This window comes from Netta rufina, assembly GCF_964035555.1.
Source record: "Netta rufina genome assembly, chromosome: 5".
NCBI lineage: Eukaryota > Metazoa > Chordata > Aves > Anseriformes > Anatidae > Netta > Netta rufina.
In genome coordinates, this window is record NC_140128.1 from 2,196,770 (window position 1) to 2,209,412 (window position 12,643).

Below are 12,643 nucleotides of genomic sequence, written 5' to 3' on the forward strand. Positions count from 1 at the left end.
GTTCCACTAACAAGAAATGCATTATTATCTATCTGTTATGTATATAATTATCATTAATGTGGTATTTTAAATAAAATTTTAATATATGCATTCTCATACAGCTTGGCACGACATCCCATCAGGCCAACACATCAGCCTATTTTGCTGCTGTCAAATAGGGAAGGTCCCTCTATTCAAGTCTCTTCCACGACCTGATGTATGTGTGTTCCTTCTCTCCTTCCCCAGTTACATCTCATGTAGCAATTGCTTAACTACTGGGTGAACAGTTGGTCTGGGAATTTTAGTTATTATGCTAGACTTCACACTGTAATTTCTAGAACCATTTTATTTGTATCATCAATATTTAAAAATGATGCTCTGTTTTAAGTTATAATGGACCCTGTTTATACAGTGCAGACACATACCCCAAGTCTTTGGGGTGTTCAAAACAGAATTTCAACGAGGACTGCTGGAGAATATAGCAATTTGAGGATAGATGGTCAGTAATGCTTCTCTTGAGAAAGGATCTGAGGATGGAATCTAATTTTGCTGATGTAGATAGTATTACAAAAAGTGTAAAACAGTCCTGCAATGGACTGGCTGTGATGTCTCAAATACTTACTGGGTTCAGGGGGGTGAACAGTTTTACTGACTTGTTGATGAATTGTTTCATTGTCTCACCTAGCTATAAAGATGATTTTATGATTACCTAGGGAGATTTTCAAATGGTAGCTGAAATGGTTAAAAAGAAATGCGTTAAGTTCTGACAGAATCTCTGTTTTTGAAAAGACAAAAAGTGTACACTACAGAGGATGCAGAGAAAGTCAGGAGGAAGGGATGACTTTAGTTTTAGTTCTGTAATGAACAAGACACAACTCAGCAGGTATCTAACAACTAGGCCTTTCTGTTATAAGTACAAAGCAATCTAAGGTGGATGTTTTTATTATGAGATTTGATTATATAGGGCGGTAGAGAAAGAAATGCTTAAGGTAGCAGTGGGAGAGGGGAAGAGGAGAGGACAAATAACATTTTGATTGTAAACTCGAATAAGACTTGTTAAAATGATAGTTTATGTACCTCCTATAAGAAAATTCCCCAACATTTTATAAATAATAATGAACCAAATCCTTGCAGGGTAAGTGATGATACTGTAACATCAATGGATGACCTCCCTGTGCCTCAATTTGAGTCAGCTGTGTAGATCAGCTATAAATTCAGGAACATAACCTCAAGTTGAATTTCAGGCTTAACTGAGCCAGTGACAAAATTTGCTTTCACAGTCATGATTTCATGCTCAGAATCACACATCCCTGCATTACTTGCCTAGGCATTGGTATCAAAAGGGATAAAACTGAATGAATCAGTAAGGACGTTTAAGTTAATTAGCCAGATGTGTGGTTTATATTTATGGCTTCCTCTGTCTTCAGTAACAGCAGCAGCCCTTAAACTAGCATTTCACAACTTTGTATCTCTAAAATCAGCAGGAGATAACAAGCTACCAACAAGTATGTTAGGTTTGGAAATCCACTGTGAATCTGAGCAAAGGCCAACAAGTCAGTTTTGTGGGGTTTCTTTTATTTCTTTCTTTTTTGTTTTAAGTATATTCAGATTTAAGGAATTTATACACAAATGTCAAATGAAGATATTAACCTGATGCCTTTACAATTTCTGAGTATTTCATTTAAGTTAAGTCTACAGTTAACATTTTCAGAATAAATCATGTACTCCTCTTGGACTCTTTAAAATTGTTTGAGATAAGCTTTGCTTCCAAAGATGTATGATTTAGACACAGACTTCAATCGAGACCAAGATTCTAATTGTTTTTTTCTTTCCAGAAACTCATAAGAGAGCAAATGACTACTTACTTCCTAAGGTTGTTCAGCAACATGATGTTGACATACATGTAATACAAATAATAGCTATATGGGGGATTCTTCTCATTGGTCCAGAGGTCAGGGTTAAGGCTTTTGTCAGAAAACATATGGCCACTATGTTTGGATTCATCATCAACACTATCAAAGCCAGTCACCTGTAGGAGATGAGATTCACAGGAATTAGTGCTTTCAAGAAGTAAACTTTGATGTTACTTACTCTTGTTTCAGGACTTGTTTGCACAAAGCATCTAGTTTCCCTCCTTATGCGAGCAGTTATGCTGTTCTGCCCTTCTACCACACCATGCAGACAACAGCAATAGCATATTTTCTTTGAAATGTTACCCAAACAGCAACGCTCACTCCAGAAACTAGTTCTACTGTGATGCAGGGTTTGCAGAAGCACAAATAAAGAACAAGCATGAACATGGCACATTCCTCCTGTTAAGCAGGAAGATGAGTCCTGCCACTGATGCTACAGTGTTCAGAAGCGCTCCATCTTAACAAGGCACAACAGCATGGGTCGAGGGGAAAAGAAAAAAAATGTCATAGATACAGATTATAACCCTTTGAACTCATCTGCTTTGTTATTTGAACAGCAGCTGTAGGCCTGAAGCTCCCAGGAAAGCTTGAGTTCTGATCTGAGATACATTCACAGATGTCTCTCTTAATGAGGTCAACCAGATCTTTCCTGAGCCCCATCAGGATCTACACATTGTTTCCCTTCAGTCGCCTCTGAGACTGACCTCCAAAAAGGAGGTAAGCTCCTTCATGTACCAGATCAGTAGGTTCCCTCTGCACAAGAGCATGTGAACATTTTTTGGTCCTTCATTATACAGAGGACTACTGGTAGTACAAATAAATAGCTGTTGAGCTGTTTTAAAACAGAAATAAGTATTCTACGTAGGAGAAAGGTTCTTTTAGTGTCTGGCAACAGCTGTGTTGAATAGGAGAGGCTCCATTTCATGTAAGACAGAATATCCAAGCATACTTACATATTTGAGGAAAAGGTGCAGTTCTTTGTGGTCTTTGGGATTGATTGTTGCTTCAAACAAAGGTACAAAAATGTTCTCTAACATCTTCCCAAAACTAGGCAGAATATTTTTTGTCCTAAATATATCACTGAAGGGGAAAAAATACACACAGTTGTGACTATTCTTTAATCATCTTATGTTTTTCATCATTTTTCACATTTCCTTTCATTTCTGTTTATATTCTAAGGCTTCAGTTTTACCAGGATTGAGAAATCCAAAGTTTAATGTCAGGGCAGGGATTGCTTCTGTGCTTTGTTTCCTGCACTGCCTGGCATTCTGCTTCATCCAGACTCTGCAGAAGTTCCTGAGTGCTCCAAAAATAGTGCAAGTAAGCAGTGGTAAATGTCGTCTCAAGAACAATGACCCTTTCCTTTACAGCAATACAAGTACGAAAAGGGGAGATAAGGAATCACCCCTCATGACAGTCTGTTCTCTAGTTTTAACTACTCTAAATGAAAGTAAAATGTTATGGTTTAGTGAGGCTTTCACAAAAGAGAGGCAGTAGTTCAGTGAGTCATTAAATGCATGACTTAGTGGAAGCACTGGTGAGAGGTCTGGAGAACAAGTGCTACGAGGAGTGGCTGAGGGAGCTGGGCTTGTTCAGCCTGGAGAAGAGGAGGCTCAGGGGCGACCTTATCACTCTCTATAGGTACCTTAAAGGAGGCTGTAGCGAGGTGGGGGTTGGTCTGTTCTCCCACGTGCCTGGTGACAGGACGAGGGGGAATGGGCTAAAGTTGCGCCAGGGGAGTTTTAGGTTGGATGTTAGGAAGAATTTCTTTACTGAAAGGGTTGTGAGGCATTGGGATGGGCTGCCCAGGGAAGTGGTGGAGTCACCATCCCTGGAGGTCTTTTAAAGACGTTTAGATGTAGAGCTTAGGGATATGGTTTAGTGGAGGGCTGGTTGGTGTTAGGTCAGAGGTTGGACTTGGTGATCTTGGAGGATCAACCTAGATGATTCTGTGATTCTGTGAAAGGAGAGAACTTTCTCCTTAGTGAGATACACACTCTGGGAGATACATGAGACTATGACAGCTCTTTCTCTACTCATATTCCAACCATGCAATTTCAAAACACAAAGCTCAGCCATTAAGGCTGGCAAACTCATCATGGGAGACTGTACTAGTTACAATACACAGTTTTAAATACACATTTAATAAAGGACCTGAAGTCCCAAAGGATGCTTAAAAACTTAGCAGTACTAATACTGATTTAAGCTTGCAAATCATAACAATGCAGGTTGCATTTCTAAGTTCACTGTCATTTAGTCACTAGTCTTGAGGAAGTTTGATGATAATGGTCTTGCAGAGCAATTTCTGCTCCCTTACGGAATTCAAGAGTTAATTTATTTTCATTACTGAATTGCATTTTACCCTGCCTGCAAATGCAACTTAATTTCATCCAGTTGTGATTTTTGTTTTTAGTATCTTCAGGCTTTAAAGTATTTCACAGTTGTTTTGAATAGCTTCATAAGAGTACATTTAAACCCCATCTCCTCCTCCACCCCCAGACTGTCAGCAATGGTCAAGAATAAATTTCCCAGGCTGTTGCTCATAAATAGAGCTACAGAACAGCTCATAAGCCATTTAAAAAAAATATATCAGAAATTAAAACAAATTCATTAGGATGATTTCAAACTCTTAGGATTACCGAGAACTCGTGATTACTTACTAGATTCTGGGAACCTGAATTATCCAGCGCATATTTGGGGAATAAACTTTATGTTTAATGAACCATTTTGCCAAGTTCAGCCATTCATCAGGAGACCGTCCATAAATGGATAATCGGGGTTCTGTATATTGGTATTTACTTTCTTCTAGTTCACGGGCTACTTCCTATTGAACAATAAATAGATTTGCTTTAGTATGGACACTGAAGATCATTAACAGCTAGTAGTATATTCATCACTGTATTTTCCTCAGGCATAGCTTTGTACTGTTACTCCTTAAAGGGAATTGCTTGTCTGTTAATTCATTGTTTGTTTTGTTGTTGTTGTTTGTTTTTTTTTTACTTTATTTTAGGTATTTAAATATTCTACCAGAATGCCATTTGAGTATAACTAACTATAACACCTAAATTTAAAGGACAAAATTTTTGTGCAACTATTCCGAATATTTTTGCAAGACATACATATATGTCCAAAACTGGTAAATCAGAACAGTAATACTTTATACCATCATAAATGACTGCGTAAAATAAGCAGAGCATTAATGAATCTGACCTAGAACTCATGGTAGTAAGTAATTTTAAGGCTATTAATTTTAGACAAGTACTCGTATATATATCTAAAAATCATTGATATTTAGTTCATGAATACAACTAATTCTTCTGTTGTAAGAAGCAAATCTGAAGCCTGTGCATATGTGTGCAGATACAGATTTCTGTAGAGGTGCTTTCTTACGTCTTCCCTTCCCTAGCAACTAGCACCAGCCAACTACATCCTAACAAAATATTAAGCCAGTGATTTGAGTCTTGGCAGCTCCCCATTAGTTTGAAACTGCACACAACCCTGCTTTGAACTTATACACAGTTTAGAGCTCAAACAATTGTTTAGGAAGCAGCAGTGGCCGACTTAGCAGAGGCCTTTCTGATAAATTGGTAGAGCAAGCTTAATACTTGAGAATCACTTAACCACACTGCTAACTCTAGATACAGTTATCACAAATCTTTTACTAACCATTATTTCTCTACAGCTGGAAAAACACAAAAATTATTTACCTTGACCATGCGAGCAAAATATTCACCTCCAATGTAGTTCTCAGTTTTCAAATACAAGTCCCTCAGCTCACTGGCACCAACTGGATTGTACTTAGAATTGAATTTGTCAAATCTATGAAATGTTTGACGACCCTATAGAAGGAAAAAAAAAAAAAAAAAAAAAAAAACACAAATAGTCTTGGTTTTAAGTACACAAATTGTTTATAAATAAAACTGCCTAGAAACAAAATGCACAGAAAAGAACTGTGCTTAGTTCAAACATGTGAAGTAATGCATGAGTTTAAATTCTGATTTAATGTTATGAAAAAAATGCAGAAAAGAGAATTTCACACTTAGTAAACATAGTTTTTTCTCTCTTATTTTGGTATCTTACTTACTGCATGGACATCTAAAGAGTCTACAGTGAGGTCATAAGGGTCCATGTGAAGGCTTTCAAAGACTTGCTTTAAGGTCATCTTCTTGCCTTTTTTCTCTGCAACAATCCTGTCTGGCTCTGTTTGATATGTATGCTTTATAAACCTCAGTAAGTGTTTCTGGTTCATGCAAGCAGCAGCATGGATATGAGTATCAACCTGAAATCAAAATAAGGTCATTCATGCTTGTTATATTTATATATAAACTTACTTTGTTAATTGATGTATGTCAGTGACAACAATGACTAAAGCCTTCTAAAATATTCCTTAAGCAATGAATGGATTAGTGCCTCAGCAAGTCAAAATGTTTCAGAACCCTGACAGTTTGGTTTGGGGAGGATTATTCAATCATCAGAGCTATCAATAAAATAAAGTAACCATCAGTTAATAGTTCACTTTTTATATAAGAAATATTTCAACAAGATACATTACAAATGCCAATCACAGAATTTGGATTCAGAAAAAAAAACGAGGCTTCCTTAAAGAATGTTCTGATCCTTTAGTATCCTTTAACAGATTTCATCCATGAATCAATGATGTTGTTCTAGGTACAAACCATAGTTTATAACCATCTTCTCTGACTGAAAGGACCTGGAATTCTCAGCCACTTCCAAAAGCATAAGTCATTTTTTGTTTTTCAACCACATGAAACATTTCAGGTCTCATGCATATGAGAGATTTTTGTCACTTTTTTCAAGCTTAATCACAATACAGCAACTCATAATACTGTCAGGTCTTTCAGTTTCTTCAGAACTGTTCACACACTGAGGGAAGTGCAAGCTTCACAGAAGGACCGAGAGCAGTCCTCCATTTTTTTCTGGAGTGCCTATTTAAAAAAAAAAAAAAAAAAGACAAGAACAAACCAGCTTCCACTGATATTTTTCTTTGCACTGCTACTTGAGCAGCCTGTATTAGATAGATCACAATCCAAAGAAACAAACAACTGGTGAGGTCTGGGAGCTTGTTGGTTTAAGTTTTCCATTTCAAGTATGTGTAATTTCTGCCTCCAGCAGGTATGTGCAATGAATAACACAGTCCCCTTGCAGCCAAGGGTTCAGTATTTTTAACTACACAGATAAAGAATAGAAGAAATAAAATCAGGTATATTCCCCAACTTCTGCTTTTATGAAAAGGCAGGTAATGCTGATAACTTCATGAGGACTAAGTACCTGAAAGGAAGGAATAGGCTTCAGCAGGGATAATGGGGAATTTAAAAGCACAGAAGTATCTTGTGTGTGTGAAGCAGCACCTATAGGTACATATGCTGTGAAATTCCTTGAGTAATTCATCCTGACTGAAAAACAGAATAGCCTAAATGCAAAATAGCCTAGGCAAAATAATGAAATGCCTCTAGCAACAAATTACTATCAATTTAAAAGCAAAACCAACAAAACACACACACACAAATAACCCATAAGACACTGTCCTGATTAGCTTTCACAGTTGACAAAAAGATAAGCGCAAAAGCCCTGCGAACTGTTTGACAGACTCTGAAACTGCTCTCCAATCCAGACTGCCAGATCCTAGCAGAAGCAGTTTTAGCTCAGTAGTGCTACGGGCTGCCTGCTAAGCTTCGTGTTAGCCTCCAGCCCAGGAACTAGCTGGACACGGAGGGCTGCAACAGCAAGGATGTGTGGTAGAAACAGTCCCAGCTTCCACTGTTTCTAACACGTGCCTTGTGCACCAGCTATATAAACATAACACTTTATGGTAAAATGTTACTTACTATGATTCCAAACCATCTCCTACCAAATATATAGGATAGAGGAACTCTGAGGTCTCTGAGGTGCTTTTTTAGACTTAACACCTGAACCATCCTGTCCGTGTTACATATAATCTTGAAACATGCATTACAAACTGACTGTATGTTGCTTCCTACTCCTGCAGAACCCTTCTGTAAGCTGGTCTTGTAAGACCTGTCAGTCCCATGTGCTAGACACTACAGCTGCATGAAGAGAAGCAAGAACCAGTCCTGTCTCAGAGTACACAACTGCAGGTACACTACTAATGCACAGGAAGCACTACTGTGTTTAAAATAGTAAAACCAGCTCTGCTTAACATATTATTATGTTCCCCGGAGTACTTGTATCGACATTTGAACCCAAGTGCATTTTATAAGTATTTACTTAAGTTAGGGATTGTTTTCTGTTTTAGAAAAACATTGTTTACTACAACCTGGTCCTGTACCAATGAAATTCTATGTACTAGCAGGTTTGGTTAACTTATATGGGAGAATTAAATAACAGTTAACAGATACATAAGCTCTAAACATTCATGAGAAAGCAATATATAAGCATACAATACTAGTTACAGACAACCTTAACAAGTACAGTTTATTTAGTTTCAGAACGTGGTAGTTTCAGTGGTGGCTCAGCTACTGAAATTCCTGTCCCTTCAAAACTTCCTCTTCCTTTAAATCAACATGACTCAGCTACTGTTGTAAGGGAAAGCAAGGAGACATTTTGTTTATTTTGTTTGCTTGTATGCAAGGATCAGATGACAGAATAGTAACTGCGTTTTTTTTTTAAAGTCCTGCTTCTCTTTGAGAAATAATTTTCTCAAGTGTGCCTCTGCAATTTGCAAGTTCCTGTCAAATCCTCACCAGCCCCCATACCCATATCACACACAGCTCTAGAGCTAAGCTAACCACATCCGGCTTATTCCCTGGGAACCAAGACCTGCCTTCTTTTCTTTCTCTCCCTCCCCTTCTCGAAATATATTTATTGCCCGAGAGTGAGACTTTCTACCAGAGAATGCATTTATCAGAGAAGATGCAGTACTTTGGCTACTTTAACTATCCAGTACATCCTAACGTTTACACATCCAGGAACTTTATATCAACAAAAATTTAATGGAGTAACACACAGCTTTTTCTTCGTTCTGCATTTTAGGAGCTACTTAATTTTTTTGAAAGGTTTTAATGACTTGAGCTTTGACCTTGCCTAGCATGTAATATATTAGTCTGTATGCTATTGTGCATTTTCACAATTCAGGGTGCAATCCCATCCAAATGAAGCAGCTAGTCATAGAACCTTTAGCCATAGCTTAAATATATATAGCTTATATAGTCTGCTCTGGTTAGGAATTTTTTAAAACTTGTATTTGAAACATTATCATGTTAGGGAATTGTTGCCAAACTCATTGTTATTTACTATGAAAGGCAACTACTAAAAAAAATGGAACCTATTCACTTTAAATAAGAGTGACAAATGGCCCCCTTGCCTTCTCCTTCACCCTAAAAACAAAACTGGTCCCATTCTTAAGCTGGTACTATCCTATTCTTCATACATTAACTAAGCTAAGTCTTTTCTGGGACATGAATAACAATCCCCTAGCACAAGGTTTATTTGCTTCTACTTGCATGCATTCTACCTGCATGTCCAGATTTATTACACTGCCACTCCATCCCAATTTTCCCTTAGTGAAAAAATAAAAAACACTCAGCTGCACACCCTTAGCCAAGCTCTCTGACTGCAGTTCTTTTTCTCCTCTCCCTCAAGAGGAAGCATTTTATGCAAAGTCACATTAACCTTCAATGAAAAGAAGAAAAAAAATGACTGCCAGACGCCTATCTTGGAACACATATGCCTTGTGTGAACTTTTTTTTTTTAACCAAATGAAGATAATGGTTAACCCAAAGCTTTCCTTACTTCTTTTAACTTCATCGTCCATTCAAGCAGTGGCAGACATCAGTTTTCTTTCATCAACGGATGGTCGAATTCCCTTCCCTCAGCAATTCTCCAAGTAATGGAGCCATCCTGTCTTCCTCTGCACCTTCTCATTTCAGACCAGCCCTTTCCTTGTTGACCTGAGCACCCATGCCATTCTGTCTGCACACTTTGTGAATGAAACATTTGTACTTCCCAGTCAATATGGTTACATCTGTGTACAGCTCACAGTGTGGAGTTCCCTTTGCCCTCCAACCACACCTCGGAGGCACCCCCTTCCCTAAGCCGCTCTGCCTCCCTCCTCTTCCTGCATTGCTTCCCTTTGCTCCCACTCTCTCAGACCTCCACAAAACACCAAGTCGCATTAATTTCATGGATAGATTTCAGTGCATAGATTAACAACATCACAACTGTAAACTACCTGGTGTTCTGCATATGTGCACTTCAACTTGTGCATGCTTCTGCCCCAATAACTATGAGCTTTGTGGACTTCCCAGGGAATTCCCTGCAGCCTCAACACCCGATTGACAGGATATCATTCCATGTTGCACTGACAGATTCCCTGCTCACCAATATATTTACACTGCATTAATTTTTCAAAGGGGAAACAATAACCTTCCTCATTAAGCTTAATTCTTTACTTGTAGTTCTGTAATAGACAATGAAAGGCAGAAGACACAAAATTTTCTGCTCTAGGGCAATGTGTCATATCCTCAGGTCTGGTTGACTGACGCACTGAAATAATGGCTGAAAAGAGAAAGCATATGGAAGGAGAACTAGGCCATCAATTTTTCATCTTTAGAAGACTATATCAAAGCTATTTGCAGTTAAGGACACCTATCAATGCAGTACACAGATACACTTCATAAAGGCAGCAAATAAATATTAGGTAATCAAATGTTTTCCTTTTTTTTTTTTTCTTTTAAAGGTAAAGGCAAACAACCTCTCCCCTAAAAAGAACAATACAGACAAACCAAAGTTCCTATTAAGAGAAACCACTCCAATACCAAAAAAGCACAGTAAATTCCTCCTGCAATTAGCAACATCTTAATAAAGTAAAAGAATATTCAACATACTTCCTTTACATTGAAGGCATATTCCAGCTGAAAGGCTGAACCACCAGCCCTCAAATATCTGAGGCTGTTGGACAAACGGTCTGTTTGAAGCCCAGCTCAAAAATCTCACATCCTTGCTTATGAAAACAAGATACCCTAGTACACAAAGGCTAGAACTCAGCTGTGTGCTGTGGAGCTAAACTTGCTACTATATTTCATCCCCGATGCAGCCAAACAGGAGTTATGTCGCAGTCACTGTGACTGCACTTTGCTATGCATTGGCTGGAGAACGTGGGAGAGCCTTGCTAATGGCAGACTCAGAAGTCTTGTGTAAAGTTAGCCTTCTCCTACACAGACAGTTGTCCACCTCCTGTGGTGAGCCAAGTGGAGTCAGTCACACTATCTTACCACCTTTGGACTCTCATCTGTGTAGTGAAATGTTTGTGTCATTATTATAGGGTTATTTTCCAATTCCAGCTTGATCAGTGCAAAACATCTCCCTGTTTGCATTCTGGTCAAGTCCAATACCTCAGATATATACATACACTTCCCTTACTTCATGGAAATCTTATCTTGGGATTTATTATATTGATGAGCTCTCTGGATAACTCCCACTAAACCAGGAAAAGAAAAGGGCAGAGAATAGAACAATAAACTCCAATTGTCATGTCAGCAAATAATGCTGACGAGCTTTCTCCTGTACCTTTCTAAATACAGTGATACGTGCCATTGATAGACCTTGCTACTATATTCATGATTGCTTTAATTTTGTTATTTTCCATCAGTTAGCAAACAGATTGTACCAGTTAGCAAACAGATTGTACCAGTATTTCCATACTAGTGTCTGATAGATGTAATCAACAACTTGAGTAACAACTCTGTCAGGAGGTGAATCTTATTTCTTGCAAACGGGCAGTTTGTATTGTTAAGCATTGACTAAAAGAGAGACATCCTGAAAATACAGGCCCTAGTAGCGCCCGTTTCCTATTATAAATTTCACTGTTGATGCTGTTATTATTAAAGAAGCACTTCTGGTGAGTTATGGATCCAAACATCGCTTAGACTAGCACGATAAAACGATTATTTGTGGGCTTACAGTAACTCTGTCTACAATGCAGTTTACTTGCCACAGAGAGTGCTTTATAAAAATATTATCCATAAGGGTTTAAGCAAGATTAACTCTGTGCTGCAAGATTTTTTTTAAGCAATATCTAGTAGTAGGACAAGTCTCTGACAGAGAAGAGCAAGCTTGTTCCTTCTCTCTTGAATTTGAGTGTTGACTGATACACATTTTGTGCTTCTGAACAACATTAATTCATTTGTAGACTGGCTTATTTACTAGTAGATAATTAGAAAATAATTACATGCTCAGAGACATTGAACAGTTGCTTTTAAAAGTTGAACTGAGCAAGTAAAGCTTCTCTCTACTCAGACTGATTGCCAAGGGATTTATCTGATCCACACCTGTCCATTGCATCTCTCAGTCACCATATGTTTTATTATTAACACCTCTATCAGCTAGGCAAGTGTTTTATCTGAATGTAGCATGGAGTAATTATCTTGGCTAGGGTTATGCAAGATAACTGCCAACAAGTTCAGATTTGAATCTTGGCCACTTGAGTGAATTAGCTAACAGATCCTCCCATCCACACTCATAACAGATAAAAACGTGAAATTCATTAGAACTTATCTAACAGTCCATCTGCTTCTGGCCATGTGAGAGACAGAGATACATTCATCAAACACTTTTGCTTAGCAGATTTTGTGCTTGACAGTTTATTACCACAACAGTAGCAAACATTCAGCAGCCAGTACACTGGACACTATAGAGAAAAGCCTAACTGACTTTTTGATGTACTAGCAAACCAAAACATAACAAGAAGGATCAGATTGTTGATCTAAATTTCA

The 12,643-nt window shown here is 38.0% G+C and overlaps 1 protein-coding gene across 2 annotated transcripts in view; it reads right to left on the minus strand.

The window, feature by feature from the left end:
- Positions 1–12,643, minus strand: part of AMPD3 (adenosine monophosphate deaminase 3) — a 35,212-nt gene that overhangs the window by 9,243 nt on the left and 13,326 nt on the right. For both annotated transcript variants that reach the window (XM_084287857.1, XM_084287856.1), the window contains exons 7-11: positions 5,977–6,171; positions 5,600–5,731; positions 4,553–4,716; positions 2,846–2,972; positions 1,845–2,008 (exon numbers count right to left, since the gene is read on the minus strand). In XM_084287857.1, the coding sequence (XP_084143983.1) occupies positions 1,845–2,008; positions 2,846–2,972; positions 4,553–4,716; positions 5,600–5,731; positions 5,977–6,171 (782 nt within the window). The remainder of the gene's footprint in view (positions 1–1,844; positions 2,009–2,845; positions 2,973–4,552; positions 4,717–5,599; positions 5,732–5,976; positions 6,172–12,643) is intronic.